Here is a 20,267-nt window from a genome sequence, read left to right on the forward strand (position 1 = left end):
TGTAAATGTCTTTATTTTGTGTCCTTTTCTTTGGATCTGGTCACACACATGCATATGCTAGTAGATGCACCTCTGATACTATTTTGAGCTGGCTGTGCAGAGGGGTAACACCTTGTGTTTGAGTAGATTCCTTCCTGTGTAAAATACAGGGGTGTGGCAGGAAGGAGCTGGTGGTAGAGTGCCTGTCACTTTTCTTGGCTTTTGCTTGTCATTCTTGTGCCAGCTTTGTGCACAGATAGGGAACTCATCTGCTACTGGGATGGAGCCACCTCTGGGCCAATAGCTGTAAGGCTTTCTACATTTGGCTACAACTTTCTACATTTACATTTTTAAAGGAAATTTGTTTTATAAAGTTTCTAGATTGTAAAATATTTTTTTTAACCATAAGTGATAATATTAGGGAATATCAATAATGTGATGATGGGACTCCACTATGAATATTCTTTATGGGTGAGGATGGAGGGGCCTGCCTCTTGTTTTTGAGTTTGGGGAACTGATGGCTGCGGCTATTAGCCCTGAGAGTGATTATTTCTATTAGCCTCATCCATCCTTATGGCACCTAGTGAGGTGTGGGCCCTAGTCTAGGTTTCAAGCCAGACAGGAGCTTGCCTGCTTTCCATTGGCTTTCCTGCTCTAACAGGCTCTGGAATTGAGGGCTATGCTGTTGTCTTTGTGACCAAAGGAGGACCAAGCTCTAAGAGTAACCATTTCAGCACTGTTGAGACCCAGGGTCTTTTTAAAGGAAGGAGTTTTACAGCATTTGAAGTTGAAACAGTTGGGTTTGAAGAATGAGTGGAACTGCATGCAGCATCTGGCCAGGCAGGCAGGATGAACACTGACACACCGGTGGGGCATTCCACGAGTCATGTGGCTCAGCTTCAGCTGCCCTGTTGTATGCATGTGATCAGTGATTTCAGATGGTATTTCTCACCTTTTCTATTTTCTTCACTTTTACTTTTTTCAGGGTACTTTCCCTCATGGAATTGATATTTTGACTACAGCAGACTATTTTGCAGTTGGTAACATATCTAACTGTTTCCTGGTTATAAGGTAAGTTTTAATTTGTGTAACAGAACTGTAATAGTCTTTTTGACTTGGGTGTCAAACATCAGCTTCTACCATTTCCTTCTTCATTATTCTTCATTATACTGTAGTCTGCTTGGTGTAAATATAACATGTTGTAGAAGGAAAAAATTGAAGTGGGAACAGTTACTGAAACTGTTCTCATACCAACTTTATACTCCATGGTACATGCTGTAGAAGATGCCTGCTCACACTTCAGTGTGGTGACTAGCGCTTCACATCTTCCCTGGTCATTAGTCTTCTCCTTGTTGTTATTCTGGGTTGGTGCTATTCTGTGCAGGTCTTGGTACCATACAGGGATTAGCCACAAGCACAGCTATGTATGTCCTTCTGTGTGACAGCTTTCCCACCAGGTGTCACAAGTGTCTTTCAAATGACATTTTTGATTTGAAGTGACTGTGTATGTGTATCTTTTTGTTTCAATAAAAAATATGTCCAAGTTGAAATTATCTGATTATCAGATCAGTAAGTAAGATAATTGAGAAATCAGGTCAAGGAATAAATAGTTAACACCCTTAACTGCTGTTTTCAGAAATCACATCAAATTATTTTTACTTGTATAACTTAAGGACTAGGGAGTAGTACTAATGTGAAAAAGGTACTTTGTGAAGTAGTTTAGTTACTGTGAATTAGGAGAAACATGCCAAGTACATTTTTTAAAAAAGTTCCTGACTATTTTATACCCTGGGGGTAGATTTCCTAATAGCCCTGCCGTGCAGACCATGCAGAATTTACACTTCTCCATAACCAGCCTTGACAGATTTTAAAAAAACAAACAATAAACTAAAAACAAAAAAGTGACCAACCACTTTTCCAGGAAGCATGTGACCAAACGTGTCCTTGCCTACATGCCACTACCCCTCAGCCCCGTACTTCATGTCTCTGTCCATGTGTTCTTCTCTGATTATTAGTGCTGGAATATTGTATGTGAGGTTCTGTGACCTTTATTTTGGAGTTTCTTAGGTAAAATAGCTGGTAGTTAAGTTGGGTTTTGGAAAATTCTACTTATTGCTAAGATTTCCACACCAGTGTAGAACTTAAACATATTATTATATCCATTCTGTAAAGATACATGAGAACACGACCTGGCTCTAGGGTGTTCCTTCTCTAGTACAATGGGCTGTGTGATGCTCTGGTCTAAATAGCAGATCAGATGTTGTCTTATGAAGACAGTCCAGTTGTACATGTAACCAAGCAGGTTTTACCACATCCTAGCATCACAGGGCCTCTGACCAGGGTCTCATCTTCTTGACTGGTATTTCTCTCTCAGCCTGGATCCTGGAGGGCAGGATCTCTGGACTTCATGTGAATGGACCACAGTCTTTGTCTACCATGTAATTTCATAGAAATCTGGATGGGTTATCACTGGCAGTCCCTGTGAACATACCAAAATCTGTCCATTAACTGGTTGAGGAACATTGGTGTATGTGATTTACTCTGTGACCACTGGATAGGGTGTTTTTTTTTTTTTTTTTGGCCATTTTCCCAGTAACCATCTGCCTACTTGCCTCTTGCTTACTTTCTTTGTTGCTGATGTCAGTTTCCTAACATCTCCAGCCTTGAGCACCATTTTAAAAATTGTCACCTTTTTTTCCCCTAGTAGTTTGTTTTCCAGGAATCTCATATGCTTATGTCTTCTAAGTCACTCAAAGCAAGATGGCCTCAAGGTCGAGTGCCTCCATCTGCCTAAACCATCATTTCTGATCCTTTTCTCATAGTGATGGGTGACCTAAGTTTCCCTTTATTCATCCCTCATCAGCTTCACACATGTCTCACCTTCTGGCCCTCCTCATATCCCTGGCTGCCTGCATGTGGCAAGCCCTGATCCCCATTTATGCTTTGTCCTGCCATCCTGGCATCTGACATCTTCCTAAGAGTATGCTGCCTCACTCTTTTCTCTTCCTGTGCCTTTGCCTCAGTCTCCCCTCTTCCACCTTCTGGTGGACTCCTCTTGGTTGGTATTTGGCCTTCCAGTACCTGGCATGCTACATATAGGTTCATTACTGCCTAGGGCCAAGGTTCAGGCTGATCTTCGGTAAGGTCACAGCTAGTTGGTGGAAGAGCTGGAACTGGCCTTTGGTGGTATGGAACCCATACTCTCAAGCTTGTTGGTGAGCCTTCACACCTTGATTTGTACTCTCAGCCTTGTAACTTTGATCAGCTTTGCTGGCACCCCACCGTATGTCCCTCATTATTGTATAGTGTAGCAAGTGCGGGCAGTGTACCTACACTGTCACTGGGATGCAGAGGGTTCCCACTATCTCTGATCTGTTCTGCCTGGCTCTGAGCGCTGGTGCTTTGCGTTTTGTCCAGATTAGTATTGCTTGAAGAGTGTGCTTTTCCTTGTCTGAGTTCTTCTACTGAACACTGATTACCTGTTGTAGGTGCCTCTGTATTGTGATGTCTGTGCTGTTATGATGCTGTACAGCTTGCCTGCCAGGATGCCTTGTTGATTAGCAGTTAGGCATTTTTTGAGGTTTTTATTCTGATGAATAAGGCACTCATTTAGAAATCTTTATGTGGATGTGTATTTTAGCTTTCTTATGCAAAGACATGAGAATTTGTGGAGATTTAGCTTTGTATGAACTGTGAGTGTGTGGTTTTGGCCCTCCATATCTTCCTGAGATTGGTTGCAGCCAGTCTTTGAATCTTACCATTTACAGCATTTAATCTTTGCTAATGACTTCTGCTGGATATATTTCCATGTGCTTATTGGATTTTTATTTCTCTTTTTAATTGATGTTACTAGGCAAATGTAGGCTAGTTTTTTTTTATTTTGATTTTGTTTTCCTTATATAGTTTTTAGTGCAAACTGTTTGCCAACTGTGCCTTTTTTCTGTACATCTCTTTTAATAGCTTTATTGATATGTAGTTAACACATGTCATATGCATACAAAGTATAGAGCTTGCTATGTCTGACAGAGGAGGACATTTAAACTGTCAGATGGGTAGCAGGTTTGTGAACATACTTGTCATCCGCTAAATTATTCTTCTATTATAGATTGCTTTTTACCTTTGTCTATTTCTTTCCCTTAGCATGATTATTTTGCAATTCATTCATTTTATGTGTTGTGTCAAGAAGTTCAGGAGACAAGACTCAGTGGTTAAGAATATTGCTGCTTTTGCAGAGGATCTGCATTCGGTTCTCAATGCCTATGCCAGAAGGCTCACAGCTGCCTGTAACTCTAGCTACAGGAGATCCAGCACCCTTTTCTGGCCTCCTCAGGGACCCACACATATGTAGTATGTGCTAACACATATCGTAACACATATACATAACTAAACATAATAAAAACAGATCCTGTGCACCAGACCAGTCTGTTGAGTCTGCCTGACCCTTAGCCTACCCACACTTTATCTATCCTCAAGGCCTAGCCTGGGTTAGACATCCTGTGCTCTGATCCAGTCTGGTGAGTTCCTTGGACCCTAGCTCACCTACACCTTCTGCACCCACAGACCTAGCCTGGGTTGCACATCTTGTGTGCTGACCCAGTCTGTCGAGTTCTTGAAACTGCTTGCCTGTGCTGTCCCCACCCTAAGACTTAGACTCAGTCATTCAGCCTGTATGCTTGCCTGCCTTGATGACTGCTTTACTCTGGCCCAATACAACACCCTCACATTCCTCGGCATAGATAGGGTAAATCAGCCCACACACCACCCCAAGCAGATCCTGCATGCCTTTTTGTTTACTTCTGAATTGAAATCCCCTCTGTTGCTCTCGTCCACCACCAAGATCCACCAGTTCTATAGAAATGAGAATTACCAAGATTAACCCAAGGATACAAAATTTAAAAGAACAGTCATGAATGTCATCAGAGAATCCAAGGAATTTAAAGACAACATGAACAAACAACTCAGTAAACTAAAGAGAATAATGGCCTGAATGATGCCCAAGAAAACACAAACCTATGGCAGAAGGAAATAAAGACAGTTCAGGACTGGAAAACTGAATTCAGTAAAAGATAGAAATACTGAGAGCTCAAGCTGAAATGAAGATGGAATTGAAAAACTCAGTAACTCAATTAGAAAATCCAGAGGGACTCTGTCTCGAAGAAAAAAAAAAAAAGAAAACCCAGAGGAAAACCTTGCAAGTAGAAGATAGAATGTTGGGACTTGAAGATAAAGTAGAGGAATTAGACCACACAAAGAATATGAAGAAATTTTTAAAAAGTTATTATTTTATTTATTTAATTTAATTTAATTTATTTATTTATTTTATTGAGACAGGGTTTCACTGTGTAGTCCTGGCTGTCCTAGAACTTGCTCTGTAGACCAGGCAGTTCTCAAATTCAGAGATGCTTCTGCCTCCTGAGTGCTGGGATTAAAGGTGTGCGCCACCACACCAGGCTATAAGCTTTTTTTTTTTTTTTTTTTTTGGTTTTTCAAGACAGGGTTTCTCTGTGTAGCTTTGGAGCCTATCTTGGAACTCACTCTGTAGACCAGGCTGGCCTCGAACTCACAGAGATCCACCTGACTCTGCCTCCCAAGTGCTGGAATTAAAGGCATGCGCCACCACGCCCTGCAGCTTTTCTTTAATTCCTCTTCACAAGTTGGAAATGTAGCTGGTTGGGTTCTTGCCCTGAGGTTACCACTTTCCTTATTCCATTTCTTAAGCTGTTTATCTCCTTGAACACAGGACTTGGCTCAATTCTACCTCCTGGTGCTCCTTTTCTCTTCAAATTATACATTTTTTTCCTTGCCCATCTTGCTCCTTTTCATATGTATCTTCATTAGATTTACCACACGACAGAGTCTGTACTAGGCTGTTTTGAGATTTCCTTTGCCAACGGAATTAATCCAAATCTCTTCACTTTATCCTCAGACTCTTTGGACAAGAGCAAAAACCAGCTACATTCTTCACCAAAATATCATAAGAATGATCTCTAAGCAAATACCATAGTTCTTCTCCTCTGAATCCTTTTGAGCCAGGCCCCCACAGTTCAGATCTTCCATGCTCCTACTAGTATCACCCATTAAACAGTACTTAAAGCATTCTACTGCTTTCCTAACCCAAACTCCCAAAGTCCAAATTCCTCCAAACAATAGCATGGTCATGCCTATCACAGCAATATCCCAGTCCCTGGTACCAACTTCTGTCTTAGTTAGGGTTTCTATTGCTATGAAGAGACACCATGACCACAGCAACTCTTACAAAGAAAAGCTTTAATGGAGCCACTTAACTGTTTCAGAGGTTTAGTCCATTATCATCATGACAGGACATGGCAGAGAGTAGGCAGACATGGTGCTGGAGAAGGAGCTGAGAGTTCTGCATCTTGAGTCGAAGGCAACAGGAAGTGAACTTTGTCACTGGGTGTAGCTTAAGCATAGGAGACCTCAAAGCCCACCCCCATAGTGACACACTTCCTCCAACAAGGCCATACCTACTCCAACAAAGCCACACCTTCTAATAGTGCCACTCCCTATTGGGGCCAATTTCTTTCAAACCACCACAAGTCAAAACAACAACAACAAAACAAAAACAAACAAAAAACCCTCCCAAAACCAAAAAAACCCAATTTAGAAAAATGGGTCATGGATATGAACAGAGTTCTTAAAAGAAGAAATAAAATGACTAAGAGGTATCTTAATAGAAATATAGCTGGGTAGTGATGGCTCAGGCCTTTAATCCCAGCACTCAGGAGAACCCTAGAGGAGAACCTACAGCTGCTATTTTTCTGAACCTGTATAATTTCCAGCTGCTTTATATCCACAGATAAATGTAGCTCTCATCCCGAATCAAAAAACTTCTTTTTGCAGCAGAGAGTCCATCACAGAAATCCACAACTGGTAAAAATGCAGAGAAAACTGACCATTGATACCCATCCTCAGTAGTATCTGCAACATAACTCATACACCTAAGGCTCATGGAAGAGGAGGTGGAAGGATTGTAAGAGCCAGAGGACCAGAACATCTCCTATGAGATAATGTCTTCTGTAGATGACAGAGAACTGTACCTATGAAAGATTAACAATATGGTTGCCTGAACAAGACCTGTACCATGGCAACACCAGTTCACATTCCAGTGTAGATGGGGAAATCTCACAAAGCTGCATCTCTAGATGAAGTGCTATGGGGCAATTGATGGCTGCTGACAGGAAGAATCAGTCCTTTCCAGGGATAAGCCCCTCTAGGTTATCCAATCCCAAGTAGTCAGCCTTAAGCATATTAAATCAACACACACTAAATGAAGTCAGCAACACTAAATGGACTTAGCAGGTTATATTTATTTATACCTTCCCACTAATAGTTGAAGAGGTCATGAAATTGTAAGGAAATCAGAGGGTGGACAGAAGGAGTTGCAGGGAGAGGGTGGAATGAAAAGATGTAAATATAGTTCTTATGTATGTAATTCTAAAAAAAAGTTCAAAAAAGCCAAATCAAATAGAATAAAAATAAAACTTTAAAACAACAACAACAGAAAGCCAAGTTTGATGATGTATTCTTTAAATCCTAGTGCTTGGTAAGCAGGCCGATCTTTGTGATTTTGAGACCAGCCTAGGCCACAAAGCAAGTTCTGTTCCAGTCAGGGGTACATAGTAAGACCCAGGCTTCAAACAAAAAGCCCATTCCTTTGTCCTGTTGCGTGCCTGTGGCATGGATGAATAAGCAGTCTACTTCTCCATCAGCTGCATGTGCATGGGGTGCTGCTCCCAATCACAGTCCTGGGTATGCTACTGAGCTGTGTGAATGGTTTCTGGACGAATGCTGTCCTGTCTTGAGTAGCTGCAGATGCAGGGAATGTTGGGTCATCTGGTAGGTAGCTTTTACTTTTGAAGGAATGACCAAGCTATTTTTGAATGTAATTGTTTTAGTTTCCATTCTCAAGGGCAGTATATGAAAGTTCTGGTTTCTCCATGTTATTTTTAATCTTTAAACAATGCATAAAATAATGGCTTAAGAGAGTTTTATGTATACATGTCATTGTACTGCTTATATTTGTCCCTTTCTCCAGCTCTTAATATTATGTCTTTCAGTGTGTTTATTGCTGGATTCCAGGAATACACCAAGCCGATGATTGACCACTTGGTCTCCATGAAAATTAATCATTGGGATGGGTAGGTTTTGTGTTTTTGTGACTCTCTGAAAATTCCTTTTTTTCCCCCAAAGGGAGAAGTTCAGTTGAGCTTATAAGTTCATGAATGTATCCTCTCATTGTAGACAAACTATTTTAAAATAATTATTCCTGAGAAGTAATGAAAATTCCAGTCTCTCTGTGTGGCATGCTTGTTAATGGTCTATCTGTCTAGTTTCATTTCTGGAGCTGTTGGTCAGGCAATTCTGAGATGTAATTATTCCTGAATACCCTTGTCATATGTAATAGGGAAGTTATAGCCTGAGGACAGGGCAGTCCAGGCAGCTGGAATAGCCTGGTCTTCCTGGTCATTTGACTCTGCCTCCCTCCATACTGATTCTGCTCTGCCACCCAAGAGCCAGGCAGACTTTAGTGGTAGTTCTCCTAATTACAGTGGCAGCTTTGGGGCCATCTTGGTATTTCATGAGTAGTTAAATGTGTCTTCAAAGAAGAAAGGCAAGTGTGTAACTTAGATGTGAGCACTGTTAGTGTTCTGCTACCATTTCTAGGTAGGCCTGGTCAGCCGACACAGGACACATGCTAGGGGAATTAGTAGTATGATCCTGTTGCCCCTTCCAAATCCCAGTGTCAGAGTGGTCTTTGTGGTCAAAAGACCCACTCTGACACCGGGGACCAAAGCTTGCAAATATTTGTTGGCTGCTGCTAGGCTTGTGTAGCTGTGTGCAGCCTGCATTGGATTCTGGAGTGAGGAGCCTCTGGCTCAAGCCTCCATGTTGTTCACTTGGGCTAGCTGTGACAACCTAACAGGAACTCCCTCCTTTCCTTCAGGAGCTTATGTGCCAGGTATGCAGGCAGATGGAATATTAAATCTCTTATTGGGAGAAGAGCACCTAGACTTGCCCAGCTAGAGGTTAATTAAATTGCCTTTCATACTAGTTTACCAGACAGCAAGATATTTAAAACCACATTATGACTATACAATCCATGAGTTAGACTAAGTTTTTGAACTTTTGAAATCTTTGATTGATTTTCTGTTAGTTCTTTCCTGTGTTTTGAGTGGGGCTTTCATTTTAGATGCATGTATACCTCTAATTTTTCATTTTCCTGATATATTTATCATTATGAAATGTTTCTTTATTTCATAGATTTCTTAAAATGTAACATGATATTGAATCTGTGTGCATGGGCTATCAATCAGCCTTTTCTTTAAAGGGACAGATAGTTAATACCTTAGGTCTCTGTCTCATATATACATACATATATATATATATATATATATATATATATATATACACATACATACATATATATATATATATATATTCCTTTATATGACCCTTAAAAATGTAAAAATGATCCTTAACTTAGAGCCTTACAAAAGAAGCCTTGGGCAGTTTTTGACCTGCTGACCATAAATCATCATTTACTTATAGCAAATGTCAGAATTCTTTTCCTTTTTAGTTGAGTAATCCATTGTCTGTATCTACCATATTTTGCTTATTTATTCACCTGTTGATAGATCCTTGGGTGTTTCCATCTGAAGGCTGTTGTGAATAATGCCGATATGAGTGTGACTATGCAAACCACTGTACTAACAGCTCCTATTACTTCTCAGGGCCATCCGAGAGCTGTCTGCAAAGGCACTGCACAACCTGACCCCACAAGTACCCGAGTACATAGCCGCTCATGGTAGGTGTGCATACCACTTCCTGCAGCACTCAATACGAGTGCACTTGTGTGCATATGTGTGCACATACACAGCAGAAAGATGTTCTGTTCTCATAGTAGATGAAGATGATGTCCTATGTCTGTTGCTGAAGAGTAAGTTGTAGGCTAAATCAGGATAGAATATGAAGACAAATGCAGTGTGTTTGTCCAATGGCAGCTTTGGGTGGCATTAGACACAGGTACCATGCACAAAACAAAGCATCTATGGGTTGCATTGTATAGGTTAAAAATGGGGATTCCAGGGGCTCATTTGAATCATCAGTGCCTCTAGATTGGTATGTACTTAGAATTTGGAGCTGTTCTGCTTTCTCCTCCCTAAACACTAGAGGTTGAGGTTTTCTGCTCTCATTGGGAAAGAATAAAGAGTGGAAGTGCCTGTTACCTTTTATGGTTGTGTGGCCTTTGATCTACCTGCTCTCTTTAGGTAGAGGTGCAGATGGGAAAATCTGCAGATATGTCCTTTTTCATCTGTCCCTCACTGGGTATCTGGGGGCCTGTATGCATGTACTGATTTATATGCTGTGTCCTAGCACATTGCCCTGGTTGCTCAGGAGAGAGCTCTGCCCACCAGAAACAGTGGTGGCGACCCTGACCAACACCAGAGGAAATACTTCTAAGTAATGAGTTGTCCATGTGTGTCCTTCAACTTGACTACTGCAGTATTCCCAACACTATTGTTGATGACACTGAGCCCAGATCTACACACTAGACATGGCGCCATCCTCTCCTGCGCAGAGGTCACCTATGCCCTGTACAAGCTGGCTTCACAGAGTAACAGGTAGGAGATGTCATCTGGGAAGCTAGGTAACAATATGATTTTGGGTTTGAGAATAGCTTGTCTGCTCTGATTGTCGATCATGTGTTTTTAGGGTTCCATTTTATGTTGAGGTGGTCAGTGGTTAGGACTACTCTCCTCTTTTCAGGGAAGGACTGTTGGTTGGCATTTGGTTTTCCAAAGATTCAGACAAGAGCAATGACACCTGTTTAAAGGTGGCACTGAGCAGTTCATTTGTCACTCTGTGTGAATGTGTATCTGTGTGTGTGCATGCTGTGTGCATGTGTGCATTTGTGTGCCACAGAACACGTGTAGGTCAGAAGAAACCTTGGGCATCTTCCTCATGCTCCACCTTGTTTAAGACAGTGTCAGTCTTGCTGCCCACCAAGCTAGCTGCCCTGTGAGCTTCAGATGTTTCCAGTCTTCCTGGGAATACATACAAATGCACCACTGTGTCTGGCTTTTACCTGGGTTCTGAGGATCTGAACTCATGTTGTTTGACTTGTGTGACAAGGTATTTTCTTGATGAGTCATCTCTTCAGTCCCCATTTGTTACTTTAATAATTTAAACTACTTGAAAGTGTAAGTTAGGGCTGTGCTATGGTGGTGTACTCCTTTAATCCCAGCACTTGGGAGGCAGAGGCAGGCAGATCTCTGAGTTCCTGGTCAGCTTGGTCTACAGAACAAGTTCCAGGACAGCCAGAGATACATATAGAAACTCTGTCTGGAAAAAATCCAAAAAGGGAAAACAAAAGGTAAGTTTGGAAATTTCCCTTAGGCATACCCTCCACCCCCATTGTCTGCATCTATAGTATAACTACAAAGCAAGAAGTCAGGACCATGCACAATGGTACATTCCAAGATCTGTGTAATTTCCTTACATCACTGTGCGGTTGACTCCTCAAAAATAAGATCTTATAGACACAGTGCCATCTATGACCTGTCTTTAGGTTCAAGCTTGAAATTTGTACTTAAGTCATTTCCTGTTGTGTTAAGTGACTCCTTTGGGTTAAGGTGACAGCAGATGATTACATGAACCTCATTCCTACCTATCAGCCCAAGGAGGCTTGGTTGTCCCTTGGACCCCAGAACCCAGCTCACAGACTATGTGGTGGAAAGGACAACTTGCTCTCCTTGGTTATGGTAAAAGGCACTTGGGCCATGACATTTCTCAGCAGTGCATTGTGATATGGTACATTTGAGATCCATTCCCAAGCTGTTGGGTTTATATGTGGCCCAGGGTGTTAGGCTCTACATGGTTCTATGCAACACATAAGAGATTTCAGACCTCCAGGGCATTGGGGCTCTGTGTGGCTCTGCCTAGTTAGTACCTAGCAGACTAGATCTCTAGTGAGCTGGAGTTAGTTACCACATAGCTCTGCCTAGCAAGTAATAGATATCAGATCCCCAAGGTGTTGTGGCTGTGCCTAGTTATGCCTAAAACACAGGAGATTATAGCTCCATAAATAATTGACACTGCCATATCTCAGAAGAAAGCAGATGTTTAGTGTGAATTGTGATTTACATTATAGCATGTGCTTAGTGGTTATTGTGTGAGTTAGGCAAAGTGGAACTCCCTGTTGAAGTCTTTAAGTGCTAGGTTGACTGTAGCAGAAGTCTTTCTGAGGACAGCAGAAGGCTTCTGTGGGAACCCCTGTAACCCTGTAGGGGACTTACCACTTCCACAGTGTCAGCAGGGGCCTGATACTCATAACGGTATTATGTCTTCAGCAAATTGGCTATAGGTCAGAGCATAAAGGTAGCACCCAGATGCCCACATACTGAAACCAACACAGATTGTGTGTGTACGTGTGTACAGATGTACTTGTCCATGTGTGTATGTATGGAGGCCAGAGATTGACAGTGGGTATCTTACCTTCCCTGATTGTTCTCTTATTATTTGTTTTTTCCTATTTTAAATTAAATTTAGTGGCTGAAGACAATGGCTCAGTAGTAAAGAACATTTTCAGAAGACCCAGGTTCAGTTCCCAGCACCTGAATGACAGCTCACAACCCTTTGTAACTCCAGTTCTAGGGACTCCAGATACCTTCTTCTGAACTCTATGGGCATCAGTCATGCATATGGTACACATGTACATGCTGGCAAAACACTCATACATATAAAAAAATAAAATATTGAAATTACAATTATTTATTTGAGAGAGGGAGAAACAGAAACATGTGTGGGCATGAGTTTGCCATGACTCACATGTGGAAGTCAGGACAGTTTAAGGGGAATCACTTCTTGCCTTCTACCTTGTGGGTCCCAGGGATTGAACTCAGGCTGTCAGGCTTAGCAGCAAGTGCCTTTGAGCCGTCTCTTCAGCTCTCAACACAGCCTTAATTAAGGCAGAAGTGAGAGATCTTCAGGAATTGTGGGAGCATGAACAAGAAGCCATTCTTTCTGAGTCTGTGTGTTCTTTCCTGTGAACCTGAGCTCCGGCTTAGTCCTTATTGGACTCAGTGCTGTTTCACCTTCTGCAGGCCTGTCACAGACTACCTGGATGAGAACGCAGTGCAAAGCCTGAAGGAGATCCACCAGCAGGTTTGTGTGGCCTATCTGAACCCCTTCTGCTTGGACAGGATCTGCTCACCTAGTTGACCAGGACATCATGGCTCTATGGGTTCTCTCCACCAACATTACTTTTGTTGGGGTTTATCTGGAATTGATAATTGGGCTAGACTTGTTCTCTGGGGCCAGAAGCCATCTTGTTGGGTGGTCATCACAGTCAGTGGGTTTCAGGGCTGTGTTGGTGTCTCACTGTGGGCCTTAACAGGAAGGAAGTTCCCACTGAGGGGTTGGATGTCCTTCTAGAGGTTTAGGTACCCATTAATAAAAGGCCTTTTAATTCTACCTTTGCCCCTGTGGCCCTAATCTCCAGTCTCCTGAAATTTAACACTGGATTTTGGGGAATGGGAAGCATGTATATTTTTCCGGGATTTTGGGATTCTCAAAACCTTCTATGACATAAAAGAGAAAAAGCATGAACCCAGGATATTTTCAAGGAATTACATTTCTAAGGAATTAAATGGTTTTATTATTTCTTGTTGTAAAATTTTTTTTCCTTACAATTTTTCTCTTTTTATAATAGTGGTTTGTCTTAGGTCATAATGGCTGTGATGAGGCCATTTGGTTAGTTTTTACATTTCTTGCTTTAAAGTGGAGCCTGGCCTTCTTGCTCAGTTTTGGAAGTGAGGGTGAGAAGGGTGGCAGCTCCATGCAGAGGCTGAGAGAATGGAGCCTCTGTGTCCTCTGAACCAGGACTTCCTGTTTCTGAGGAATGTGGTTAGTGACAGGGCTGCTGTTTTTAGTTTTTGTGGAAATTAAAGATATGTCTAAAGAGTTTGGTGGAACTGACAGTGACTGTCCCGGAAATGTTGGATGTACTCACAACAGTGAACTAAATTAAACACCAGAGCCATATGGCAGGATTAGTTTTCTGCCTGAGTGGCAATCAGTGGGCCGGGGTGAAAGGGGCCACCCTCTCTATGTCTGTGTACCTCAGTTTCCCTTTAGAGATAACTCACTTGAAGAACCTAACCAAGGCCAGGTACAATGAGGTGGGCCTTTGTCTTCTGACCTTCCTGATTGGCTGTCTGGCAACCTAAAGCCCAGCTCTGTCATTTTGCCATCATCCGTATGTTGGTAGTAATCACTGTCATATACATAACTAATTATTTAACTGAAATAACTTAAAATAACTGACTTTTCATTCTTTAATTTTAGCTTTGTGATCGTCATCTCTATAGGTAAGCCTACAGAGTAAGACTTCTTATCTGTGTTGTCTGGGATAGCTGGTTCATTGAAACACTGAATTACATTTATGTGTGTATGTGTAAAACACATGCCATGTGCACTGGTGGAGGTCAGAGGACAATTGTAGGAGTTGGTTCTTTCCTTCTATCTTGTGGGTTCCAGGGATTGAACTCAGGTTGTCAGGCTTGGTGAAAGGTGCCTTTACCTGCTGGGCCATTTCGCTATCCCTCCCCTTCACCTTCACCTGTCCTTACTGTTACATGTTCACTTTGAAGACATACAGATGTCACTCAGCCCGGTATTAAAGGGCATGAAGGCCACAACTCTTTGGTGTCTTTAGGCTTTTTGGAAGCTAAAGTCACAGGTCATGGCACCCCGTGTTTCACTGTGTCCTTGGCAGTTCTGTGGTTGAAGACAGTTGTATCTTGCCCAGATGAGCAGGTGTTCCCTATCTGCTTTTGGTGGCTCTTGGCTCTTGGGCCTTGAGTGCTCTCTGTTTCTGCAGTCTTCCTCTTTCTCCTATTGTGTTTTTGAGATTCATCCATGTTTTAGTGTACATTATTATTTTTTTTTTTATTTTGGACAAGGTTGTACTATGCCCCACTGTGGTCTTTTAAAAAAAAATTTTATTTTATGTGTATTGATGTTCTGCCTGACTATATGCCTGTAGACAACATGCGTACAGTGCCCAAGGAGGCCGGAAGGTGTCTGGTTTTCTTCAGATGGTTGTTAGCTGCTGCATGAGCACTGGGAATTGAACCTGGGTTCTCTGGAAAAGTAGCTAGTGTTCTTTACTGCTGAACCATTTCACCAGCCCTGAGAATTACCCTTTTTTCCCCTTTTATTATTTTTTATTGTTTTTTCAGACAGGGTCTCACTATGTTGCCCTGGCTGGCCTAGGACTCACTGTGTAGACCACATTGGCCTTGCATTTGCAGAGCTCTATCTGTCTTCCAAGTGCTGATAAGAATGCACCACCTGGGTTGGGGATTTAGCTCAGTGGTAGAGCGCTTGCCTAGTAAGTGCAAGGCCCTGGGTTCGGTCCTCAGCTCTGGAAAAAAAAAAAGACAAAATAACAAAAAAGACCAAAACAAAACAAAACAAAACAAACAAACAAAACAAAAACCAAGGTACCTAGCACACACAACCTTTAGCTGGGCAGTGGTGGCGCACACCTTTAATCCCAGCACTTGGGAGGCAGAGGCAGGCAGATCTCTGTGAGTTTGAGGCCAGCCTGGGCTACCAAGTGAGTTCCAGGGAAGGCACAAAGCTACACAGAGAAACCCTGTCTCGGAAAACCAAAAAGAATGCACCACCACAAGTGGCCCTACTCTACTGGCAGTTCGCCTGCTTCAATTTCCCTATGCTGGGATTCTATCATACCTATTTGTTTTGTTTCGTTTTGTGTCCACTTTCACTGCTGAGAAGCAATGTGTGGGCTTAGGGTGTCATCTCAACTCAGGGTATAGTATGGAATGAAGCTGCTGGACATCAGCTTGTATCTTAGTGTACATGTGTGTCCCTTTCCTTGAGTATATTAGGGATGGTTTTACTGGGTCATTTGACAGGTGTATATCTCTAAGAAACTTCTTTGCAGATCACCCCAAATCCTTAGCCCTGTGTCCTAACTAGCTCCACATCTGAAAGTTTGTGGTCTGAAGCGGTATACTGTAGTGGTATTCATTGTTTCTAATTTGTTTGTGAATGTGGTTTATGTGTCCCCAGTAACTAAGTGATGCTGAGCATCCTGTGCTGACTGAGCACTGCCTGTCTCCTGTGGAGTAACCATTCATTCAATTCCTTTTCCCCCCACTTTGAGATGGGGTCTGTCTGCATAGTCCTGGCCATCCTGGAACGCTTTATGTAGATCAGGCTGGCCTCAAACTCAGAGGGCTGCCTTCCGAGGGCTGGATTAAGGCTGTATGCCATCACGTACAGCCCTTACTCACTTTCTTAAAAATACCCACATCTGTCTTTTCTTGTTGAGCAGTCAGAGCTCTGTATATTCTGGATCTGAGTTTCGTTAGACACTGGATTTCCCTGTTTCCCTCCCACTCTGTTCCATTTCTTGCTGTGGTGTTTCTTCTTGTGGTGTGGTGCCGAGCACTTACTGTCCTGTACTCTTGAAGTAGGAAGCCTCCCTTCCTGTATCTTACTGACTGCTTTCCAAACCTTTAAGAGTAGGTAGTGATGGTAGGTGCACATGGTGAGCCTTTGTGGAGCTAAGATTGTCCCCATTTTGGGCCTCTGGGCCTGTCAGGACTGTCTGTCACATAGTCTCACCATATTAACCACTGCTTTCTGTGAGGACTCTGAGACATTTTCCTTTCTTGCCTTTTTCAATACCTGTTCCTGAACTGTGCCTAGGTCTGAGTAAAAATTCCTTTTTTTTTTTTTTTTTTTTTTTTTTAGCAGTAGGATAAAATGACTTCCAGAAAAACAATTTAATTTGGAAGACTGGAGAGATGACTCAGCAGTTAAGAGTACTGGATGCTTTTCCAGAGGACCAAGGTTTGATTCCCAGCACCCACATGGCAGCTCACAACCATCTGTAACTCTAGTTCTGGGGGATTTAATGCCTCTTCTGACTTCGGCAGGCACCAGACATGAAGATGGTACACAGATATACATCAGGCACAATACCCATGCACATACTTTTTTTAAATCTATTTAATTTTTGCAGTGTTTGCCTAAAGCTACAGAAGAGACTGTTTTAAATAGTATAGAGATTTGGGAGAATAATGTGATTTTATTTGTAGAGCTTGTGATAAGCCACAAGATGTCAAAGAAGTGGCATCTCAGTCCCCAAATAGGATCATAGGCACCCTTTGTGGATGATGATGACTGTGTTGCTGCTGAGATCCATGTTTCTGGTAGTCACAGTATATTCTGAATTACATTAGTCAGACTGATTTTGTAGCAGGGTTATTGACAGTGAGAGGCTTAGGGAAGACTCCAGCCTGGTGGCTGTATCTTAAGATGAGTGTTCATCACTGTTCTTATCCCTGTGTTGGAAAGCAGATGTAGGGGATTTCCTAATCTGCTATTTATCCTGTAGATTAATTAAATTTTTTTGAATAAAGCTCATCAATTTTAATTTTGTAAGATTTGGCACACTTTTAGAGTCATAGCCTGTAACTACCACCCTGAGGTAGATAGGTCTCTCCCAGCTTCTGAGACCACAGACCTGCTTTCTGCTGTTCTAGGTAAATTTTTTCTTCTGCTCTTTTTAATCTTCTGTTAACTATGTTTGGCATAAATTTTCTTTAACATGTTCAAGTTTTTATAGTGTTCTGCATGTTCTCTGTGTCTTTTCCATTGTGGTTGATATATTGTTCATCCTAATAAACGTATCTGGGGGTCAGAGAACAGAACATCCACTAGATAGACTTAGAGGCCAGAAAATGGTGGCACACACACCTTTACTCCTAGCATTATGGAGGCAGAGATCCATCCAGATCTCTGTGAGTTCAAAGCCATACTGAAAACAGCAAGGTGTGGTGACACACACCTTTTGTTCCAGGAAGTGATGGCAGGAAGCAGAAAGGTATATAAGGTGTAAGGACCAGGAATTAGAGACTGTTAAGCTTTTAGGCTTTTAGCAGCAGTTCAGCTGAGATCCATTTGGATGAAGACACAGAGGCTTCCAGTTTGAGGAAACAGGATCAGCTGAGGCATTGGCGAGGTGAGGTAGCTGTGGCTTTTGTTCTGTTTCTCTGATCTTTCAGTGTTCACCCCAGTATCTGGCTCCTGAGTTTTTTATTAATAAGACCTTTTAAGATTCCTGCTACATTCCATTTTCCCTCCTCCTTTTGCTTATATTTCCTCCCATCCTTTTAGACAATATGAGGAATATAATAGCTGCATTAATGACCTCATGTGTGACCTTTATCAGCTTGAACATTTCACACACACACACACACACACACACACACACACACACACACACACACACACACACACTTTTTCTGGTTTTGTTTGAACACTTTCAAGACTACATCAAAGCCTTGGTTTGTCCAGAGCAGTGTTAACCTGCTTCTGATGCACAGCCACTATGAGGATCCTGCCATGGCCTTTCCTTCTTGGCTGATGGAGAGTGTTCTCAGCCTGAGTTTATCTGAAAAGCATCCTTCTTCCATGTGTTTTCTTCCTGGCACATACAGCTCAGTGTCAGCCGTAGGACCTCTCCTGTCCTCTATCTATGCTGCAGGCTCTGGCCTTCATGGCTTCATTCACTAAGCATCTCCCCCTTCAAGCCAAGGGGTTCCACTTGTGCTTCACCCACATCTGCCCGTGGGAACTTGTGTGGCTGTGTTAGAAGTCTCCATGCTGCACTGGCTTCCAGACTGTATAGCACACATATTCTCTAGTTTCCTAATTGTTTAAGCAGATCTTGTTACTGTTTGGGCCAGAAGCTAAGGCCTCTCAAGCCAGTGCTGTTTTCTCATCTGAGCACTTCCTAGCTCCTGCTTGCTAGTATTGGGTAGCTTCTAGCAGGCAGGATGGGCAATGATGAACATTAGTGTACTTTGGGCCACATGATGGTCATGTTGGCATTGTTGTGAAGTGTGGTTAAGCAGCAATTGAGATTGGTTCTCTGTGATTTATCAGTGATGACCAAGATTCCTGTGAAAGCTCAAAGGACAAGGGTCTGCCAGAGGATGATCTTGCCACAAATTTTTGTTTATTTCCAAAAATGTAGCTCACACTTTGGGGGACTAAGTCCCCTAATTAAAACTGTCATAGTTTCTGGTGCCTGAAGTTGTATCTGTTGCTTGGTGGGGTGCTTCATGTTTTATGTGTAAAAGATTTTAACTCTGTGTTTTTTTGTTTTGTTTTTTTAGGGGTCTGGGAGGAGAGCTTATGAGACAAGCAGGTAGGTCTGGGGCCAGAAAATGCTGTCCTTCATTCTGGTATAGGGGAGGAGTATCCTGAGGTCAGGCCAGAGTTAAAAATCTTAGTCCCTCAAAGCTTTGGTAGCTGTGGGTGGGCCTAGGGACACGTCAGCTGCAGATTTCTTCTTTATGCTAAGTGCTACAGAGTAAGGAATGGTTAATCAGATCATATATTCGTGTCCACAGGGATATCAGCATAATCAGGTGAATATTCCAAATTAGTTGAATATAATAGAACTCTTGCTGGCTTATCTGGGGGATATCTCCAGATATCCTGGCAGTACTGGCCGCAGTGGCAGCTGATACCCTGGTTTGGTGTATGTGTGTGTTGGGGGAGGGGCAGGTTTTGGTGTGCTGGTGTGGCCCAAGTTGAGACCAGTCAGAACTGTCAGTGTCATCCTTGAATGCTCTGCAAGTCTGGACAGCAGTCCCAAGTGGGCTCTGACTACACTTGGGGAGATGGCCTCTATACTGTCCCTCACAGCCTGCTACAGTCATCTGGAGGCTGGATCTTAAGGTCTACATTCAGAGGCCATGTTTCTACAGGCAGGTCTACTGTGAGTCCTGGCATTTTCCATGTGGTGGACAAGGGTTGGACAGAGCCTCTGGCACAGGTGGTCTTAGAGTACCCCTCATTGGGGCAGAGAGGTGACACCAGTCACAAGCCGAAGAGCTTAAGGCTCCTGGGGTCAGTTTGAAAGCCATGCTGTCATGTTTGTTACCCAGCCACCAAGGGCAGGCAGGCACTTGACACTGCAGACAGAACAGAGATGACAGCACCTATGTAGAGGCATGAAGATTCCAACAAGTTGTTCAGTGTATGTCCCAGGCTGCCTGTACAGGGGAGTGGCCAATCCAAGGGAAACCAGAGTTGAGCCCCATTGGTACTTATACAGGCATCACTCAGGAAGATAAGAACTGTATGTTAGATGTGATAGACTATGAAACTCCCTGTAAAGAAGTTTTTAAAGGAGTTTCTTGAGGAAGGCAGAGAAT

General features: G+C 42.5%; 1 protein-coding gene across 1 annotated transcript in view; it reads left to right on the forward strand.

Moving 5' to 3' along the window:
• Tbcd (tubulin folding cofactor D) overlaps positions 1 to 20,267 on the forward strand; it is a 167,564-nt gene that overhangs the window by 114,223 nt on the left and 33,074 nt on the right. Inside the window, exons 17-23 of the mRNA XM_006987624.4 lie at positions 965 to 1,050; positions 8,058 to 8,138; positions 9,732 to 9,805; positions 10,505 to 10,622; positions 13,104 to 13,164; positions 14,347 to 14,369; positions 19,221 to 19,252. Of these exons, the coding sequence (XP_006987686.1) occupies positions 965 to 1,050; positions 8,058 to 8,138; positions 9,732 to 9,805; positions 10,505 to 10,622; positions 13,104 to 13,164; positions 14,347 to 14,369; positions 19,221 to 19,252 (475 nt within the window). The remainder of the gene's footprint in view (positions 1 to 964; positions 1,051 to 8,057; positions 8,139 to 9,731; positions 9,806 to 10,504; positions 10,623 to 13,103; positions 13,165 to 14,346; positions 14,370 to 19,220; positions 19,253 to 20,267) is intronic.

This window comes from Peromyscus maniculatus, chromosome 8, assembly GCF_049852395.1.
Source record: "Peromyscus maniculatus bairdii isolate BWxNUB_F1_BW_parent chromosome 8, HU_Pman_BW_mat_3.1, whole genome shotgun sequence".
Classification (NCBI taxonomy): Eukaryota; Metazoa; Chordata; class Mammalia; order Rodentia; family Cricetidae; genus Peromyscus; species Peromyscus maniculatus.